At 41.4% G+C, this 22,702-nt stretch overlaps 1 protein-coding gene across 1 annotated transcript in view; it reads right to left on the bottom strand.

Annotated features, from left to right (window-relative positions):
- Positions 1-21,617, bottom strand: part of LOC115471579 (cytochrome P450 4B1-like) — a 131,318-nt gene extending 109,701 nt beyond the window's left edge. Inside the window, exon 1 of the mRNA XM_030205252.1 lies at positions 21,370-21,617. Within this exon, the coding sequence (XP_030061112.1) occupies positions 21,370-21,573 (204 nt within the window). The 5' untranslated portion in view covers positions 21,574-21,617. The remainder of the gene's footprint in view (positions 1-21,369) is intronic.
- Between the last annotated feature and the right edge of the window lie 1,085 nt (positions 21,618-22,702).

The raw sequence follows: 22,702 nt of genomic DNA, 5'->3' as shown, positions 1-22,702 counted from the left end.
TTCCCACTACAGGCAGCGCCTTGTGACTCTGGGCAAGTCACTTAACCCTCCATTGCCCCAGGTACACATAAGTACCTGTATATAATATGTAAACTGCATTGAGCCTGCCATGAGTGGGAAAGCGCAGGGTACAAATGTAACAACAACATGGAATGTTGCTACTATTGGAGATTCAAAGCCCACCTCTTCAATGTCACCTTTGGCACCTAACCACCACACCTATACTCAGAAATCTAGACTACACCAACTTGACATTTTGTCCTTTAGATTGTAAGCTCATCTGAGCAGGGACCATCCTTCTTTGTTAAATTGTACAGCGCTGCGTAACCCTAGTAGCGCTCTAGAAATGTTAAGTAGTAGTAGTAGTAGATTCTAGATGGATTGTTGCTACTATTGAGATTCTGTTGCTACTATTTGAGATTCTACACGGAATGTTAATGTTGCTATTCCACTAACAACATTCCATGTAGAAGCCTGCCCTTGCAGATCAGCAATGCGGCCACGCAGGCTTCTGTTTCTGTGTCTGACGTCAGACTCACAGAAACAGAAGCCTATGTGGTCACATTGAGTGGCCTAGTGGTTAGAGTGGTGGACTTTGGTCCTAGGGAACTAGGTTCAATTCCCACTACAGGCACAGGCAGCTCCTTGTGACTCTGGGCAAGTTACTGAACCCTCCATTGCCCCAGGTACAAATAAGTACCTGTATATAATATGTAAGCCACATTGAACCTGCTATGAGTGGGAAAGCACAGGGTATAATTGTAAGAAAAATAAATATTACCTCCTATGTGCTATCTTACCCCTTTTTTAAATTTATTTATTGTCCACATGTATGACGGGAAATATGGAGCTGCAATGGGGGCTACATTTGCCCCATCAGTCACAAAACTATACATGACCAACTTTGAAGAATCTTGGGTTCATTGTTCCCCCTTTTTGGAGTCTATTAATAAATGGCTCAGATATATAAGTAAGAATGTACTCCAGTTAAATCACAATTCTCTTCATTTTCATTATATCATAACAGTCACTGCTCTATATCAACAAATGTAGAAGTTTATTCAAAATAATTTACACTTGTTGATATAGAGCAGTGACTGTTATGATATAATGAAAATGAAGAGAATTATGATCTAATTGGCGTACTTTCCTACTTCTATTATAAGTGATCATAACTGCTACTGCTGGGACGTTAATTGTTCTATTTTGTAATTCCCCATGTTTATTTGAGCTTGCTGCAGGCTCCTTTTTACCACAGTTTGGTAAAAGGGGCCCCAAGAAAAATATCATGCCTACCCATGGGCCACTTTAAATGCTTATCATGTAGCATATGAGGGGTCACCATTGAATTAAAAGTGTTCTAGCATCCATTTATAGCTAATATTTTTCCAATGAGACATTTTGGTACCTACTACTACTACTACTATTTAGCATTTCTATAGCGCTACAAGGCGTACGCAGCGCTGCACAAACATAGAAGAAAGACAGTCCCTGCTCAAAGAGTTTACAATCTAATAGACAAAAAATAAATAAAGTAAGCAAATCAAATCAATTAATGTGAACGGGAAGGAAGAGAGGAGGGTAGGTGGAGGCGAGTGGTTACAAGTGGTTACTAGTCAAAAGCAATGTTAAAGAGGTGGGCTTTCAGTCTAGATTTAAAGATGGCCAAGGATGGGGCAAGACAGAATATATTGTATATGTGGTGCAACACCCTTGTTCTAAACTATGTAGGAATGACAACTAGGGAGGTTTGTTTACTAAGGTGTGCTGAAAATGATTCAGCGTGCTTCCAAAACACGCACCTACACTACCGCAGGCCATTTTTTTTTTTTATTTTGACCAAAAACGGACGTGCAGCAAAATGAAATGAGCATGCTCAATTTCACTAAAAGGAGCGTGCAGGACGTGAGGGGAAGAGAGAGCAGGGCAGGCGGTGTGGTGGCGGCACCGGAGAATGGCACTGGACAAGGCTTCAACTGGTAGGGATTGGGGACCCCCACCAGCCGAGGTATTTACTGCGGCAGTGGGTGGGGAGCGGCAGGGCGGCGCCGGGGGGTGGGGGTGGGGGTTCTTTTCTCTTTCAAAATGATTTTTACCCTGTACAGCTCTCTGTCCTGCCTTAGCAGCCGGAACAGTCTAGCAAATTCCAATAAACTATAAACCATAAACTTCTATATTCTGATATCGCCATCTTTTGCTCATACTGTCCAGAACTAAGGAAGAAGGTTCTGGCCTTCAAAAGTTAGTCAAAAAAAATGTAATATGTTAGTCCAATTAAAAAAAGAACATATAGAGGGGCATAATTGAACAAAAACGTCTATCTCCATGGGCGTTTATCTCCGAGAACGGGTCCGTGAAGGGGTGGACCGAACTTGTGAGCTGGGCGTTTTTGTTTTTCAGTGATAATGGAAAATGAAAGCGCCCAGCTCAAAAACGAATAAATCCAAGGCATTTGTTCGTGGGAGGGGCCAGGAGTCGTAGTGCACTGGTCCCCCTCACATGCCAGGACACCAACCGGGCACTCTAGGAGGCACTTTTACAAAAACAAAAAAAAAGGTAAAAGAGCTCCCAGGTGCATAGCACCCTTCCCTTGGGTGTTGAGCCCCCCAAATCCCCCTCAAAACCCACTGCCCACAAGTCTACACCATTACTATAGCCCTAAGGGGTGAAGGGGGGCACCTACATGTGGGTACAGTGGGTTTGGGGGGCGGTTTGGAGGGCTCCCATTTACCAGCACAAGTGTAACAGGTGGGGGGGGGGATGGGCCTGGGTCCACCTGCCTGAAGTCCACTGCACCCCCTAATAACTGCTCCAGTGACCTGCATACGGCTGCCAGGGAGGTGGGTATGACATTTGAGGGTGAAAATAAAAAGTTGTGAAACGGCATATTTTGTGGTGGGAGGGGGTTTGTGACCACTGGGGGAGGTCATCCCCCGATTCCCTCTAGTGGTCATCTGGTCATTTAGGGCACTTTTTGGGGCCTTATTCGTGAAAAAACAGGGTCCAAGAAAAGTGCCCTAAATTCTAGCTACAAACGCATACTTTTTTTCCATTATCGGCGAAAGGCGCCCATCTCTGATCGCCCGATAACCACGCCCCAGTTCCACCTTCACCACGCCTTCGACACGCCCCCATCAACTTTGTCCGCATCCGCGACGGAGTGCAGTTGAAAACGTCCAAATTCGGCTTTCGATTATACCACTTTATTCGTTTTTGTGAGATAAACGTCTATCTCCCAATTTGGGTCGCAATATAGGCATTTTTCTTTTTCAATTATAAGCTGGATAGTCTTCTTTTCTTTTATGTTTCATTTTATTTCCATTTATTAACTTTTAAAGCAGTCTAACACAACCAATACATTACTTAGAACATGGTGTCATCATGTGCAATAAACCTTTTCCCTACTTGGGTATTTCACACAAGACACCTGACAGGGTTACTTAATATTTTACTGGCTTGTGAATAGGTGTAACAAGCAGAAATATACCTGTTTGGTTGGTTTTAGATTCAAAGAGATTTGACACAGTCACTGAGCAGAGGTCGATGATGCAATCGTAGGAGGATTAAATATATTTCCCAGGATCATTAAAAGGTGACTAAAATCTTTAAAAGTGCGATTGTCATGAAATACTGGGGGAAAAGAATAGGAGGAAATAGAACCTTCATCCCCAGGAGCAATTAAGAACATAAGAATATTTGTCCGAGGCAGTCCTAATTCAAGAGCAAATAAATACCCAACAGTTTTCTGGAGTGAAACAACTTGAAGGAAATTTGTATAAGCTGGAGAAACCGAATCAAGTCTCAATTAAGGAAAGAAATTTTACCTTACGTAGAATAGAATATTTGGAAAATCAACCCAAGAAACATAGACCGTTATTAAATGGACTTGGGGGAAATCCACTATTTCTGGGATAAGCAATATAAAATGTTTTGTACATTTTGGGGATCTTGCCGGGTATTCGTGACCTGGATTGGCCACTGTTGGAAACAGGATGCTGGGCTCGATGGACCTTTGGTCTTTCCCAGTATGGCAACACTTATGTACTTGGGATTCTGAATGGAATCTTGTTACTCTTTAGGATTCTAGAATCTTGCTATTCTTTGCAGTTCTACATGGACTGTGTTTCTGCAGGGTACATATGACCTTGATTGGCCACTGTTGGAAACAGGATGCTGGGCTCGATGGACCTTTGGTCTTTCCCAGTATGGCAATACTTATGTACTTTGTAACCAACTTCCCAAGGTCTCTATTGATATCACCAGTAGAAGTGGTTAAAAAATATTTGGATGAGGGTTCTGGGGATGCCGAGGGAATCACTACCTCCCACAGTCCGTGTGCAATATATTCAGAATAAAGTTGGAAATGGTATTTCTCAGTCACACATGGGAGACGAACTTAACATCCTTTATGGAATCATCATTAGAAGTTATTACCCAAAGAACTACTGCGGTGGTGTCGTTTGCTTTTGAAATGGATCGAAATGCCGTTTTGAAACTTTTCTTCAGACACTTGGATTCTTTGTTCTTAGGATCTAAAATAAGAATTTACCCAGATTTGTCCAGAGAGACACAGAAGAGGCGCAAGGCCTTTTTGGCTAGGCGTCAGAGAACTTTGGCTCTTGGGGCCAACTTCGTTCTCAAGTTTCCTTGTATATGCCAAATATTATTCCAGTCAAAAAATTCCCAATTTTTTGATCCTAAGCAATTAGAAGAATTTTTAGTTTCTAAGGAAGTAATGAATGTGAAATGTGAAAGTTAACCAACAGATACACCCTGAGTGATAGCTAGGGGGAATGAATGGGGTCTGCAGAAACTCCCATGTTAATTATCGTAAAAATGTATTATTATTATTATTAATAACATTATTTTATTTCCTTTTTCTTGGATCTATAATTCTTGAATTTCCCACTTATTAAGGTCGAAGGTGTTAAGTAAATTTCAACACAATGTTATTAGAGATTTCGGTGGAAGATATTATTACAAATTGCTATATCATCTCTGTTTGAGTTGTATTATAAAATAAATAAATTAAAAAAAAAAAAAAAAGAACATAAGAATACCAATCCTGGGTCAGACCAATGGTCCAACTAGGCCAGATCCTGCTTCCAACAGTGGCCAATCCAGCTCACAAATAACTGGCAGAAACCCTCTTGTCTGAAGTTAAGTAGGAAAAGGGGGAAAAAGGAATTAATAACAGTGGCATAGCTATGTGGGACCACGGGGGCATGCCCCCCCCCCAAAAAAAAATCTCCTCCAGGCCCCTGGTTTTGCTGGAGGGAGTCCCCAACCCCCACCAGCTGAAGCCTTGTCCAGCGCCAGTCGCCGCGTTGCCTGCCCTGCTCCCTCTTCCTCCTCATGTCCTGCACATTCCTTTTAGTGAAATTGAGCTTGCAGGACATGAGGAGGAAGAGAGCGCAGGAAAGGCAACACAGTGGTGCCAGAGACCAGCATTGGAGAAGGCTTCAGATAGCGGGGGTTGGGGACCCCCGCCAGCCAAGGTACTTTGCTGCAGCAGTGGGTGGGGAGTGGCAGGGCGGTGGGGGGGAGCTACGAGGCGGGGCGGGGGGGGGGCGGCAGGGTAGCAGACTAAAATGCACCCCCTACTGCGAGATCTGGCTATGCCCCTGATTAATAATGATGCCAACAGTGCAGATGGTTTAATTTTGAAACTACAAACCACTGCTATCACTGTACAGAGTCACAGAAACAGATGTAACATTAGGACCGAGGGGTATGGAGGGAGGAGTAGCCTCGGGCTGTCAAAATTTGACAGTGTCTCCCCTTTTTATATCAAACTACGTTAGCTACCCATTGAGGCAAGTGTTTTTCAAATTGGCAGCTTCCTTTTTAAAACTCTACAAGGACTGATCCTCAGCTGTTTGCTAGCTCTGTTTCAGAACTAGGAGACAGGAAGCTGCTAATTTTTCCACTTTCTCCTCATCAGGGCCGTGCCTAGGGTCTCTGGCGCCCCCTGCAGACCATCAGTTGCCCCCCCCCCCCCCCCCCGTGTGGCATCTCCTTTCTCTCAACGTGGTACGGTACGGTTTATTTTTTAAATTTTGAAATAGAACTCGACCGCCAGCACCGCGGCCGGCGCGGCGCCCTTGAAGGCAGGCGCCCAGTACTAAAGCCATGAGTCACAACAAATAAAATAAACTCAAACAAAATCTAGTTGCAGAAAATAATAGTAAAATGAATTGCACATAAACGAACAGCTAGTCCTATCTGTCAAAAATGTCAACTGTATGAGTGCAGTGGTTGCTTGAGCCTCACCACTGTAGCACAAACTTGTTCAAGCGTGTCCAGGAAAGAGTACTGTCAGCAGAGAGTACAAACTTGTTCACGTACTGTCAGAAGAGAGTTTGGCAAGTTGGTTTGTGCTTTCTGTCCCCCCCTCCCCCTGCAGACTCACAACTGCAGGAGCCGGAGTTGCGTGGACACTACAGGCCTTCCTCAGGGCGGACCCTTCCCTCCCCCGATACCCACCTTGTCACACACGGAGCCCACATTGGCTGTGACAAGCAGCAGCTCCACCCCACGGCCCCCCATCCGCTCCCGGTCTTCCTCGACTCGGTCAGAGTGAGAACTTGCCACACCACAAGCAACACCTGCCCCGGTACTAGTTCAGGAAACAGCAGCAAGGAAGCTAAGGCCGCGCCTTCCTGCCCGCTAAGCAAAGCTGAAGAGATAAATCGCGCCCCTCCCTCCGCCGCTCGCTGAGCAGCTGAAGAGATAGATTCCCCGCTTCACTTACCCGGGTGTAGAGCTCGCAGGCAGACATGTCTAGGCGCTGATGGGGAGGGAGGGAGGAGAGCCGAGCCTGAGCACTGCGCGCGGGAAGGCAGCAGCGCATTCGCATAGGCGCCGACGCGCCGACGCGGTATGGTACGGTTTATTTTTTAAATTTTGAAATAGAACTCGACCGGCAGCGCCACGGCCGGCGCGGTGCCCTTGAAGGCAGGCGCCCCCCTGTGGTGCTTACCCCGCTTCCTGGGTTGGCACGGCCCTGCTCCTCATCTAAGGGTACGAAGAGACTAGCACTTTTTGACAAATCTCTTGCGGTTCAAGCAGCCAGACTTTGGAAAGATATCGCCGGAACGTTTTCTCCTTCACAATCACATCTGATGTTTCAAAACAAGACACAAACTTTCTTATTTAAGAAATATGTATTATAATTAGATTTCTGCTTGCCTCCAAAGCAACCGTTGTGATTCTCAGAGGAATGTTCTGATCTCTATGTCCCTTTAGGATGTTTGTAAACCGTTTAGAATTGAAAAGGTGTTAGCGGGATATAAGCCCAAATGTAATGTAATAGTTAAAGCAGTCAGCCCAGTTCAAATGCTGCTTCTTGTGACCTTGGCAAGTCAATTAACCTTCCATTGACCCAGATACAAAATTAGGACCTATTTTATCTTGCCATGATAGTGGTTCCCGCGCAGCAATGCTGATGAAGCCCATTCAAAGTGAAAGGGCTTTGTCGGCATTGCTGCACCGAGGACCGCCAGCGCGGCTTGATAAAAAAGGCCCTTAGATTGTATCCCTCTGTGAATTGGGGAAAAACCTAGTATACTTTGAATGTAACTCACCTGGAGATTCTACTAAAAGAAATGTGCACTAAATCCAAATACATTTTTTTTAAACAGCCAATCCAGATATTTCTAACCCAATATAACAATCTCTTTCAGTTAATCTTGGAAGACTCTGCAAGGAGCCACACTCTCTCCGATGTGATACCCGCAAGCGAGCCTTCTCCGGAGTAGCCCCCACACTCTGGAATGCACTGCCTGAAAGGCTGCACTTAACACAAGACTACCTCTACTTCAGGAAGCAGGTGAAAGCTTGATGCATCAACCAGGCCTTTACTGGAAGAAGTAACTAACTCGTTAGTCTCACTCACACACACAAGGATTGGCTCGGGCTGCACATACTGCAGCAGGACATGCTTATCCACTCCTATGCTAGCTGTGAGACAATATTTAACCCTCTCTCTGACCTCATGTGCACCTTTCTTTAAATTAGTCACCTTATTTTCTTACTCTTTTACCTATCTATAAGTTAACCATCTCTCTAACCTCATTTTCAACTTTCGTTAAATTAGTCACTTTATTTTCTAACTCCTCTTACTCTCTTACCTATTTATATGTTCCATCTTGGCTTATACCCTTCACTGTCAATTAAAATGTTCTATTACGTATTGTGTTGACATTGTAAGTAGAATATTATGCCGTACTTTGTATTATTTGAATATTTTTACTGCTGTAATTGTCTATTGCTCGTGTTTGATTTATTCTTACTGTACACCGTCTTGAGTGAATTCCTTCAAAAAGGCGGTAAATAATTCCTAATAAATAAATACATAAATATATAAGATGAAACTTCAGAGCTATCTCACGGTTCCGTGAGGGTTTTTACCTCCTTGTTTATGCTGTATCTTTGATTTTTTTCGGAGGTTCCAACATGGCCTTTGAACAGTGGGACAATGCTCTAAGCATTGGCGATGAACGCTTACAAAGACTGCTACAAGAACCGCCCGTATTCTCAGATAACGAAAATATTACAGAATCCCTGGAAGACTCTTGGTTTAATCTGATGAATATGAGGAAAAATATTATAAGAAATGAGATGCATTATATGACACTTATCGATTATTGCAGAAATAAACGGATCCCACATGGCCTTAGGATTACCAAAGCACCCACTATGTTTACTGATGACCAAGTTTTTTTTAGACCAGTGGTGTGCAATTTTGAACAAATGTTCATTGGATCTAATGATATTACTAGCAGAAACTTCGAAAAAACGAAGTGATAATTTTAAGATAGAATACAATGGATCGATTGAAATTAAAAAAAAAACTGACACCAATTTTGAACAAACACACGAAGATTTTAATAAACGCATGGATTCTTTTAGATCTGAAATCAAACAGATTAAAAGAGATAAATTTAAACGCGATGAGAGAGATTATCGTATGGGTAATGTATACCCATGGGGCAAAGCAAGAGACAGAAAGAAATCCTTCAGACGACCCATGTCCTCATCAAGCACACGTAGCCCTAGGCGTCCTTTCTCTCATTCTAACAATACTAGACCACAGAACTCTATATCATATCCATCAAACCATACCACAGAGGTGTGTAGTAGGAAACGCACTAGGAGTGATTCAGATGAGTTTTTTACCTTACCTCCTAGTAGTCCAGCAATTAACCATAAAGAAAATGAAAGAGTATCTTTTTTAGATCGCATATGGGCGAGGGACAAGATCAGACCAGACCATGGGTCGTTTCAACACAGGGATCAATATTGGCAGAGACAATATCCCCCCACATGAGGGAGAGGCAGAGCCAGAGGTTGGAACACAATGAGATAGTGGCCAAAGATTTGCCCATTTTTAATCTTTCCAGTTTTATATTTCAAAAAAATCACATCTCAGTCTTACAGAAAGGTTTGTCCTTTTTACCATCTGTACAATATGAAGCGTTCCAAACCAGGATTGATTTACATAAGTTCATAAGAAAATTGCAAACAACATTATTTTTTTCAAAATCTGTACCAACAAACACAGAAAATTCAGTCGTCAAAAAGAAATCAAAATGGTATCCACCAGGTAACATGGATCCACAAATCCAAGCATTTCAACAATGTATCTTGGCAGATATTTCAAAGTTAGAAAAAAATAAACATCTTAGATATTATAACCTTACCAAAGCAGAACATACAGCTATGAGAGAATTATCCAATAATCATGAAATAGTAATAAAACCCGCAGACAAGGGCGGCGGTATAGTAGTACAAAATAGACAAGATTATATAGCAGAAATTAAAAGACAAATATATGATTTAGAATACTATCTTCCTCTTGAATCAGACCCTACTAAAGATCTACAGAAAGATATCAAAGAGATAGTTCAGTTCGCGTACACAGCTGGATACACTATCCAGAAAGAAAAAGATTTTCTGTTAGTGGAATACCCAACTATTCCCACCATTTACACATTACCCAAGATACATAAAAATTCTGTTAAACCTCCAGGTAGACCAATTATATCTGCAAATGGATCCATACTTGAACCACTTTCCATTTTTGTAGACCATTTCCTAAGGCCCTTTGTACCCAATATTGCATCATATGTTCGTGATTCTACACATATGATTAATCTATTGGATGATTTTGACGGAGATCTTACAGATACAATTCTAGTTACTCTTGACATAGAGTCTTTATATACCAATATCCCACAATTGGAAGCATTATCTGTCATAGATCGAACACTAAAAGGTAGAACCAATGTATGTCGTATTCCAAACAGGTTCATTCTAGCTCTAGCCACTATAGCTCTTACAAAAAATGTTTTTGCCTTTCAAGGCACTTTCTTTCAACAAATCAAGGGCACCGCCATGGGAGCTTCCATGGCTCCAGATTTAGCCAACCTCTATGTGGCACACTTTGAAGATAATTTTCTCACAGAACACCCCTTTGTAAATGAAGTCAGATTCTACAAGCGGTATATAGATGACATTTTCAATATATGGAAAGGATCATCAGAACGCCTTGAGGAATTTCACGTATGGCTGAATTCTAGGAACCCAAATTTAAAATTTCAAATGCATCATGACCCAGATTCAATACCTTTTCTAGATATTCAGATTCAGAAATCTGCTTATTCATTTAGTACTACAATATACCATAAACCCACTGACAAGAATGCATACTTGCACTATCAAAGTTTTCATCAAAGGACTTTGAAGCGACATCTTCCGTATTCGCAGTTTTTGAGATTGAGAAGAATCTGTACTGACCTTGGAGATTTTAAAATAAAGGCACAAACTATGCGCAAAAGATTTTTGGACAGAGGATATCCAGAAGCAATCATCAAGAAGGGATACCACAAAGCACTCTTTGCCGAACGTGAGACTCTATTACAACCGGCAGAAAACAAACTACCTCCTGATCTTGTATGTGTTCTAAAATTCTCACATTTATCACATCATATCAAAAAAACAATCAAAATGTTTTGGCCCATTTTGGAGACACATCCTTGTTTCAGAGAGAAAAATATTGTGTTCGCACAAAGCAGAAATAAAAATTTAAGAGAAATTCTTGTACCCTCTACATTACCTGATACGGTTACAAATCAGATTGGTCCTAGAGGACATCAACCATGTGGTACATGCTCGGTGTGCAAACACTCATTGGACATTACACATTACAAGGATTACCAGACTGGAAGGAAATATGTTTTAAACCATCAATCAAATTGTAATTCTGACAATGTCATTTATGCCATCGTTTGTCCCTGCAAGAAGATCTACATTGGTAAAACCAAACGCCAAGTAAAAACACGCATAATAGAACACAGGAGCTGTATCAAACGCAAAATAGTATCGGCACCTTTGGCAGACCACTGGATTTCATACAATCATTCCATAGAAGATCTTCAATTTTTCGTTCTCAGAAAATTCATCCCGAAATGGCGCAAAGGCAATCTGGACACAACCCTCTTAAGAGAAGAGCAAAGACTTACCTTCTTCTTTAATAGTTTACATCCCAATGGTCTGAATGCAGAAATTGATTACAATGTTTTTCTATAAAAAAAATTTTTTTAATTGTAAACATTTGCAATTGTGTTCCGTTGTTTTTCCCTGCCATAATTAAGGTCTCTGCACGTCTGGTCGTAATCCTCCAGTTTTTTGATGATGTATAATAAGATTCACATATGTCCTATAATCCCTGCGATTTTTTCAGAATTATTTAATATATTTGTCTTTTTATTATATGTTTTGGCTTTATCTAGATAATTGCTCAAACTTAATTGCTTCTATTTTTGATTTAGTCACAACCATTTGGAAAGTTCTACATCTCTTCATAACAATTTTGAAAATTCATTCATTTTCCGTTTTCTCTAAAAAACAATTTCATATTAGAATTCCATAATATTACATATAACACATTTTTAAAGTGGTCCCTGCACACCACATTACAAAATCTTTCATTCCTAAAACACACTACTATGTCCAAAATATTTTTCTATCACCTTACATTCTAGCATTCTATATTAGTTTTGTAAAACGGGATACTTTAGTTTAATCAAATATATATAACATTCTTTTCCATATTTTTTAAACAAAATCAACATTATTAATTTTGTATGTTCTTTTAACTGCGCACTTTTTAAATTTTCCTTTAAATTGTTTTCAATTTTCACATATTCAAATCCTTCACAATTTCATTATATTGGAAAACATGTTTTCATGTATTTTCTATTCAGCATTTTTTGTAACACGTGCATAATCCATTAAGATATCACTGTTGGTTCATTAATTACGTTTTTCTGTACGATTATTTACACTTATAGATTCGATTGCTATTACATTTCTTCATATGCTAAAACAATTAAATATCTCCTGTTGCCAAATTTAGATTGTTCGGTTACTTTTAAGTTCTTCCGTTGACTGCTACACCTAAGTGGATTCATTAGGTACGTCTTAGTTTCCTGGTTGCCTGTTGCTGTCAGTTCATTTGCTGGCTAAACAATCATTAATTTATACAACATCTTCACCTAATAAATACATCTTTTTGAAATTTGATGAACATTAACGATTATCACTCTTCTACACAATTTTTGTGGATAAATTCATATTTTATAAAGCAACCGTGGCCGATTTTCTTTTGGCACGATCTATACTGGCATAATTATACTCAAAAATACAATCATTAGTTAATCTATCCATTATTCAAACAATCGTTTTTTCTGATATTATATCTCTTTCAATACACTAATCTATCACGTTCATTAGCACACAATTAAATTTAATGGTGTTTAAAATTACTCTTCAATTTCACTTAATCACAGCATTTTAAATAACGTTCACCCCATTCACAATCGTTCTTTTGTCGGTATAAACAAATTGGTAATGGTTATGCAATGCAATCTATCATTAACATCACACAATTAGTTTAGTTTAAGAGGATTCCAATTTCCGCTTTCAATTCGCTGTCATTTCTTCAGACGTTTGTCCTTTTCCCTCCATTTTTTGAAAAACGTCATTTCCTCTATTTCATCTATTTAACAGGTATTTTCGCCACCGCCATTTTTTATAGCAATTGGCAATTGCACACGTTTTTTAGGAGAGGAGGTAAGCACTCACATCAACGCATTCGTTCTTTTTCACATTTTTTAATCATCATACAGATTATTTGTGATTTAACTCGTAGATTTTTGTTCATTTTGCATAGACATCGTTTTGGCAATTTATGCTTTAAATGGTTGGGGAGATACATATGTATAATAAATAGTGGACATATTGAGATCTACTCAGTAAAGGTTTCACAAAAATTTCCTTCGAAAGCAGTCTTTACATAAACAGATATTCAAGAGATCCATAATACTCGTGTCAGCATAATTGATAAATCAGTTATTTTTTTCAATTCGTTTATTTTATAAAAATTGGTCACTTATAATTCGATAAGCAAGCACCTTTTTTAAAATGACGTCACTTCACATTTTCACTCGCATTGTTGCACTTCATTCTTAATTAATTAATCAGTAGCTTTTTTATTCTTGCCCAATTTTCCTTTTTCTTCTCTTCTTCGTAGTATATCAGGCCTGTTCCTGGCCATCACAAAAAAAAAAATTTTCTGAGGAGAGGAGGTAAGTTCGTTCTATTTTTTTATAGGTTATTTTCTATAGCATGTTTAGCACCTGTATATCTTTCGACAGGGCTCCACTTTTTTGAATTGCAATTTATATACACACACTTTATCACATTTTGTTTATAGCATAGAGTCGGTATCATTAATTATTTAATTATACCTATTCACTATCCGGTTTTATATTGCATCTTTATAGATGTACTACCTTCATGTTTTATTTATTGCACATTTATTCCACTGTTTCATTTCAAAATAACCAATTTACATCATTTATTTTGCACTATATTTTTCAATACATCTTTTGTTATTTCACAAATTTTGTTTCTTCATGTTTTTTATATTCACTTTTATCATCATATGCATAGACCCAAGAGAGTTCCGCCATATTATATTTTCACCGTGCACATTTCACATCATACTACTCCAGGTATTTCATAATTATTTTATTATATTCCCATTGTATAAGTCATGTACAACTTTAAATTCTGTACGGCTAAGTTATTATATTGATGAGGTAATCAGCAATACAGGCAATTAAGCTTTTTCAAAGATAAATATATATAATGACTAGCCTTTGAGCCCGTAAAAACGGGCTATTATAGGAAGGGGGGGTTGAAGGGCCTGCCCCCGCCGCCGAGTTTGCCGCTGCCCCCCCGAGCCGTCACCACCCACCTTCCACCCGGCCGGGCCCTCGCTCTGCTATTGAAACAGCGAGGGTCCGGGAACGCAGCACTGAGCTCTGCTGAGCTGCCGACGTCGGCCTTCCTTCTTCTTCTCTGCCTGTCCCGCCCTCGTGTGACGTAACGTCGTCGAGGGCGGGACAGAGGCAGAGAAGAAGAAGGAAGGGTGATGTTGGCAGCTCAGCAGAGCTCAGTGCTGCGTTCCCGGACCCTCGCTGTTTCAATAATGGAGCGAGGGCCCGACCGGGTAGAAGGTGGGTGGCGGCGGCGACTCGGGTGGGGAGAGTGTTAGACAGCGGTGTCCCTCCCTCAGAAATAAGCAGTACAGACCGTCTCTGCTCCGCACCCGTCATCACGTATTGACGCGGGGGCGGGGCAGAGAAGGTCTCTACTGCGCATTTGCGAGTGAGTACGGTCACTCGCCGTTTATATGTTTGATATGTTTTTCTGTTTTGATTTTATTCATTCATTACTTTATAATTCATTCTTATGGTTCACATTCAGTCATATGACAATTTTTTTATAAATGCATATGTTCACGATTTTTATTTTCCAGTTATATATATATACACAACTTTTAATCTTTGGTCCCCACTAGTATACATACACAATGTTTATTGCCCTTTAACACACATTTATGCATTTAGCATTGTACATTCCACGCGTTTTAACATCCCACATTTGTTAATTAATATATATGTTTTAATTAATTTTCATATATCCTTGTAATAATTTTTAATATTCAAGTCAAGTTTTCAGATCATTGTGTTTGCATATATGTCTTTATTACAATGTTATGCTCATTTATTATGCATTACTACATTTTCAACTTCTTAGGTGTCATTTTATTCCATGTTTTATTCCTCTGTTTTCATTTGTTTTGTTCTAGATTGTTAAAGTGGGTCATTTTATATGAATAAATACAACTTTTGGTATCCTCATTCGTCCTCCTCACTTTTTTTCTATATCTCACGGTTCCGTGAGGGTTTTTACCTCCTTGTTCTAGCTGTTTTTATTCCGTTTCTTTTTTTTTCTTTTTTGGTCAAGGTGTGTCACGGGCAGAGAATGGCTGTGGAAGCATTAATCAGTTAATGCTGGGCATAGGAGCCGACTCTGTGGGTGCTGTGGGTGCTTGAGCACCCTCAATATTGAGAAAATTCCTTGTATGTGTCCAGGGACAGGTTATTTCCACTGGGCTTAGCACCCCCAATAATTTTGAAAAGCTGGCTCCTATGATGCTGGGTTAATGCAGGAGCCCTTAATGCCTTCAAAACAGGAGACGTAAGCACTCTTGTGTTAACTTTTTACATTGTGAATATCAGCACATGACCTAGAAAAAAAAATTATTCAAAAATGCCTTGAATTATGCTCAAGAATGACCAAAACCAAACCTGCAACCGAATTTCGTTGCTCGGTTTCAAACAAAACCAGCTGCCCTTAATCAGAGGAGCAACTCCCCTCCCAGGTCTCCTGTCTCATAAACAAAAGCTGCTTCCCTATTGGCAGGGCCGCCGAGAGACTAGGCCGGGCCCGGGGCAAGACCGCCCTGCCTCTGCCTCCCCCTGTCGCTCCCCCCGCCGCTGCAGTCCCCGGTCTCACCTGCCTGCCTCCTCAGCTCCGGGCCCTCTTCATTCAAAGCGGCAGTCGCAGATCGTGTCTCTTCTGGCCTTCCCTCCCTGTGTCCCGCCCTCATGTGATGTAACTTCCGGTTTTGTTTTAATCCCCCCCCTTATAGACCTCTTTCTGACTCCGTCACACGGGGGACTAAAGGTACTTAGTTCATATATCAGGTTCTGTATAGTTTCTCTAACCTCCATTGTCACCCAATCACAAGGGGGTGGCATTAGGAGCCGTAATTGAAAACTAATTCCCATAACTACTGCTTTCTGTCCAAAACTGAGTATCACTTGTATGTGATCTACCTTAGGCTAAATGTTAGGTAAAGAGAAGATAGAATCAATAAAAATAGAGACAGAGATAGGTTTAAATAGATAGGTACATTTTATTCCTTACCCAAAGACAAGTCTTTAAGTTGATACAAATACAGACATCAGATTCTGGGTTTATCTGCACAGCGCCCTGCCGTCTGAGAGAAGCGTTGGGGAGGAGTTCCAAACTAAGGCAAAATCTCCCCTCTTTTATACACAAACCTCTCCATAGAAGTGAATGGTGAGAAACCTTGCTCCTAATCTTTCTCACTTTCTGAGATCATACTTTCCCACGCGGTCTGCTGTCTGATGTGCCCACCTCCTTCCGTTCTCAGCTACTGCTAATTATCAACATGTTTTGGGAAGCGTTGAGATAACAGTTTCACATCTTCCGGCTGCAATACTTTTCATACCTTTCATACTTTTCATACCATCTCATGAACTCTGTATTACCTCTGTATCATTGTATACCAAAACTAATAAGCTCCATTTTATTCATCTGATCCATCATTCTTTCATTACAGGTGCTGTATTTGATTTAAAAATTGTACCAATTTGTGGCAGGACTCATTGTTCAGACCTGCTTTTTGCAGATTCTCAAATATTAAATCATTTACTTGTTGTTTGGCCTAGTCAGTACTTTTTCAGTTGTTTTAGGCTGCATAGCTTTGGCCATCACTATTCCAGTGGTAGCCTTAAAGCCAGGCCATATATTAACAGTTTCCACAAGGGGGGGGACACAGGGAGGGAAGGCCAGAAGAGAGGAGATCTGTGACTGCCACTTTGAATGCAGGGGGCCCGGAGCTGAGGAGGCAGGCAGGTGAGACCGGGGACTGTAGCGCTGGCGGCCTGACCCCGGCGCCGGGCCCCCCTTGGAGGCCCGGGCCTGGAGAATTTTACCCCCCCCCCCTGCTCCCCCCCTCTCGGCGGCCCTGCCTAATTTTTTTTTGTTACATTTGTACCCCGCAATTTCCCACTCATGGCAGGCTCTATGTGGCTTACATGGGGCAATGGAGGGTTAAGTGACTTGCCCAGAATCACAAGGAGCTGCCTGTGCCTGAAGTGGGAATCGAACTCAGTTCCTCAGGACCAAAGTCCACCACCCTAACCACTAGGCCACTCCTCCACTGTTGCTACTGTTTGAGATTCTACATGGAATGTTGCTATTCCACTAGAAGTCGTCCCTTGCAGATCACCAATGTGGCCGCGCAGGCTTCTACATGGAATGTTGCTAGTGGAATAGCAACATTCCATGTAGAATCTCCAATAGTAGCAACATTCCATGTAGAATCTCCAATAGTATCTATTTTATTTTTGTTACATTTGTACCCTGCGCTTTCCCACTCATGGCAGGCTCAATGCGGCTTACATGGGGCAATGGAGGGTTAAGTGACTTGCCCAGAGTCACAAGGAGCTGCCTGTGCCTGAAGTGGGAATCGAACTCAGTTCCTCAGTTGCCCAGGACCAAAGTCCACCACCCTAACCACTAGGCCACTCCTCCACTAGGCCACTCCTTGTTAGCTGCCTAGATGGCTCACCCCTATGGCAGGATAGCAAATATACATAAAACTTGGAAACTTGGAATTAGGTGAGAGTCAAGGAGTGACAGAACGAGCCTGTGAGTGAAAACACGAGAGACAAAAGCACTAAAAGACATACTCTTGTGATCACAAACAGCTGGAAGTTAAGAAGATCAAATACGTGCAAAGCAGAGAGAGAGAGAGAGAACAGTGAAGATTTCCAAATTTGATGGCAACTGTCAGCTGTTCATCTGGTCACAATTTGTATGTCAGAGATTTACAACCCTTTTATTTATAGATTGATTGATCAATCGGAATTTATTAACCACCTTTAGGAAGAGATTCACCCAAGACAGTGTACAACAGGTACAGTTTAACATAAAACTTAAAACTTTGTCAGCAGCATAACAACAATAAAATGACCAAATATAAACATAAATAAATAAATAAATACATGCATCCAACTTCTCTTACATACGCACGCGCCTGTGGAATGCACTGCCACATGTGGGTAAGAGGAACCCGAATTATAGCTACGTCTTGCAAGGTTCCGCGTTAGGAGTTACGGATCAAGAAAGGGATCTGGGTGTCGTCGTCGATGATACGCTGAAACCTTCTGCTCAGTGTGCTGCTGCGGCTAGGAAAGCGAATAGAATGTTGGGTGTTATTAGGAAGGGTATGGAGTCCAGGTGTGCGGATGTTATAATGCCGTTGTATCGCTCCATGGTGCGACCGCACCTGGAGTATTGTGTTCAGTACTGGTCTCCGTATCTCAAAAAAGATATAGTAGAATTGGAAAAGGTACAGCGAAGGGCGACGAAAATGATAGTGGGGATGGGACGACTTTCCTATGAAGAGAGGCTGAGAAGGCTAGGGCTTTTCAGCTTGGAGAAGAGACGGCTGAGGGGAGATATGATAGAAGTGTATAAAATAATGAGTGGAATGGATCGGGTGGATGTGAAGCGACTGTTCACGCTATCCAAAAATACTAGGACTAGAGGGCATGAGTTGAAGCTACAGTGTGGTAAATTTAAAACGAATCGGAGAAAATTTTTCTTCACCCAACGTGTAATTAGACTCTGGAATTCGTTGCCGGAGAACGTGGTACGGGCGGTTAGCTTGACGGAGTTTAAAAAGGGGTTAGATAGATTCCTAAGGACAAGTCCATAGACCGCTATTAAATGGACTTGGAAAAATTCCGCATTTTTAGGTATAAACTTGTCTGGAATGTTTTTACATTTGGGGAGCGTGCCAGGTGCCCTTGACCTGGATTGGCCACTGTCGGTGACAGGATGCTGGGCTAGATGGACCTTTGGTCTTTCCCAGTATGGCACTACTTATGTACTTATGTACTTATGTGAAAACAACCTACGATCATCTAAAATTCAGGAAATTATTAAAGACTCACCTATTCGGAAAGGCATACTACTACTACTACTACTACTACTATTTAGCATTTCTATAGCGCTACAAGGCGTACGCAGCGCTGCACAAACACAGAAGAAAGACAGTCCCTGCTCAAAGAGCTTACAATCTAATAGACAAAAAATAAAGTAAGCAAATCAAATCAATTAATGTGAACGGGAAGGAAGAGAGGAGGGTAGGTGGAGGCGAGTGGTTACAAGTGGTTATGAGCTAAAAGCAATGTTAAAGAGGTGGGCTTTCAGTCTAGATTTAAAGGTGGCCAAGGATGGGGCAAGACATAGGGGCTCAGGAAGTTTATTCCAGGCGTAGGGTGCAGCGAGACAGAAGGCGCGAAGTCTGGAGTTGGCAGTAGCGGAGAAGGGAACAGATAAGAAGGATTTATCCATGAAGCGGAGAGCACGGGAAGGGGTGTAGGGAAGGACGAGTGTGGAGAGATACTGGGGAGCAGCAGAGTGAGTACATTTATAGGTTAGTAGAAGAAGTTTGAACAGGATGCGAAAACGGATAGGCAGCCAGTGAAGGGTCTTGAGGAGAGGGGTAGTATGAGTAAAGCGACCCTGGCGGAAGACGAGACGGGCAGCAGATTGTATTAGACATTAACAAACCCTTTTACCTTAAACCCAACTTGACTGATTCTTAGCGTCCCTATCCCACTGCAACATTTATTGTACTTATCCCCTACCGGACTTAGTGAATGCCTTTACGGTATTATGTAAGCCACATTGAGCCTGCAAATATGTGGGGAAAATGTGGGATACAAATGTAACAAATAAATAAATAAATAAAAAATAAATGAGGTAAACTTGAAAACAGCAAATTGAAACGTAATAATAGTACTACCATGAAATAGGGTCAAAAATATACACATTTAACAGCACTAAAATTCAAATAACACACATATAATACAATGTCAGCATAATAGCTGTGGAGTATCTAATAAGCACACAATTAGAACATTCAAATAACATTGTTACGATACTAATGCTTTTCTACAATACAGTTTACCATATAGCTGAGGGGCCAAATGCAGATTTATAGATGGGGACAAGATGGGTGGTACAGAGTCAGGTGGGATAAATAGATGAGTGCCTAAACTCGACAAGTTCTTTGTACAGTTAAACAAAAGATATAAGGCACTGATCTAAGTTAAGCGTGTGTAGAAAATTAGTCCAGCTGCAGAACGAGTATATAGTCATCCACCCTATGTATTAAAGGCTTGGGAGAAGGCTTTTTTTAGTTGTGTGGACCCCATAATAACCTCCATAATTTTAAGGATCCCCAGTTCATCCCCACTACTCTTTCCAGACACCCTGCCTTTCAGCATCAAGCCTGTCCCCACTAGACCTCTATATCTCCTGTCCCCACCTGTCTCTCTACCCCCCCCCCCCTGCAAAGCTACCTCTTTTCCACCCTTATAGCTGCTGTTTCTTCTGTCCCCTATAGCTACTAATACTTGTACCACCATCTCCCCGGGCATTGCTGATCTCATCTCTACAGCAGCCTCTGTATTTTACTTGCACGGCTTATAACAGCACAAAAAGACTTTTTCTTCTTTTCTCTGTGTCCTGTGGACCCTTTGTAGTGGTTTCACAGACCCCCCCAGGGGTCCAGAAACCATAGGCTGAGAACCACTGCTTAATGCATATTCATGACAATAAGTATAATTTACTGCATCAGACTACCTGGGAAAGTAAGACAGACCTAGAGGCACATATCATGTATGCTTCCACCTTTTCCTACGTCAGTACTCACCTGTGGAATGCGGGATTATCTGCCTTTCAGGAAGTCACTTAAGACCTGTTTATTTGAGCAAGCATACCCCAACGAACCTGTCCAACCACACTGACCTCAGGACATGGCCCTTCTGGACTGACCCGTTTCTTTATCCTTACCCTCCACCCTGACTATCCCTTTCCGTTCATTGTACTCAACTATTTGTAATAAATGTCGTAAGCCACATTGAGCCTGCCAGTGGTGGGAAAATTGTGGGATATAAAAGCTGAAAATAAATAAAATAAATATCAAAGGATAATTAGAGCATGTTTAAGTCAACTGTAAAAAAAAAAAAAAAAACCAAACAAACATGAAGTAAGGCAAATACAATCACTGATAGCTGCACTGCTGATATTAAGAACTGATCGGAGCCCAAACCCTTTGCTTACCTCATGCGCATTCCCATACAGCCAGTGGCACGGAGGCCCCGTGAAACTATCAAAGGCTTTAACTATTTTCTTCCTTTGAAAAATGGCCCAAACCACCTTCAGCAGGCCATACCCCAGGCTTAAAATAATAAGAAGAGCAAAAATCTGATACATGTCCCCGGTCTCCCAAGACAGGCTGAGCACTCTCTGTACAACTGAGGCCATGTCTCTGCAGCTCTGTGTCAGTGGCAGGCAGAGTTCATTAATTATTCTCCTTCTGCCTATATTTATGACTAGTCCTGTAATCCACACTCAACCAATAAACAGGCAGGTGGGTGGACACACCCCTAACAATCTTTGCTCTTACTGCAGGGTCTAAGGGTGATGTCACTATCTTTATTTATTGGGATTCAAGTAACTACCTTTGTGAAGGGATTCACCCAAGGCGGTGAGCAGCAGGTACAGTTTAACATCAAACTTTCAATTTTGTTAACAGCTTAACAATAGTAAAATAACCAAGTGTAAACATAAATACAGTTTTTATTTATTTATTTGCATTTGTATCCCACATTTTCCCACCTATTTGCGGGCTCAGTGTGGCTTACAATACATTGTGAATGATGGAAATACAATTTGTTGCAATACGCTTATGGGTTACATTGTGAAGAGTTGTGGGAAGATAGAGTAAAGTCGGGATATCATTTGGGAATAGAACAATGGAATATAACAGTGGGGAGTTGAGAGGGCGATGAAACAGTATTAAGGGAACATAAAGGTCTAATAATTTTATCTGTGGGTAGAGTTTTAAGAGTGGTGAAGACACGGGGGAAGGGAATTCAGACGAGAGTGTATTGGTGCGTATTTGTTGGTGTGTATGGACTTCATGTGCTTTGATCCTTGCCGTAGATTTTCTCAAAGAGATAAGTCTTCAATCGTTTGCGGAAGTCAGTTAGTTCGTAGATCGTTTTCAGGTTGCGTGGTAGTGTATTCCAGAGTTGCGTGCTCATATAAGCAAAGGTTGATCCGTGCAGTACTTTGTATTTTATGCCTTTGCATTTAGAGAAAAAGCTCCCAGGTGCATAGCTCCCATACGTTGTGTGCTGAGCCCCCTAACCTCCCCCCCCAAAAAAAACCCACTCCCCACAACTGTACACCACTACCATAGCCCTTAGGAATGAAGGGGGGCACTTAGATGTGGGTACAGTGGGTTTGTGGTGGGTTTTGGAGGGCTCACATTTACCACCACAAGTATAACAGGTAGGGGGGGGGGGGGTTGGGCCTGGGTAGTGTTGTACAGGTGTGGGGAGTGGGTTTTGGGGGGGGCTCAGCACCCAAGGTAAGGAAGCTATGCACC

The sequence above is a fragment of the Microcaecilia unicolor genome, chromosome 6, assembly GCF_901765095.1.
Source record: "Microcaecilia unicolor chromosome 6, aMicUni1.1, whole genome shotgun sequence".
NCBI lineage: Eukaryota > Metazoa > Chordata > Amphibia > Gymnophiona > Siphonopidae > Microcaecilia > Microcaecilia unicolor.
This window is presented reverse-complemented; position numbering and strand designations above follow the sequence as displayed.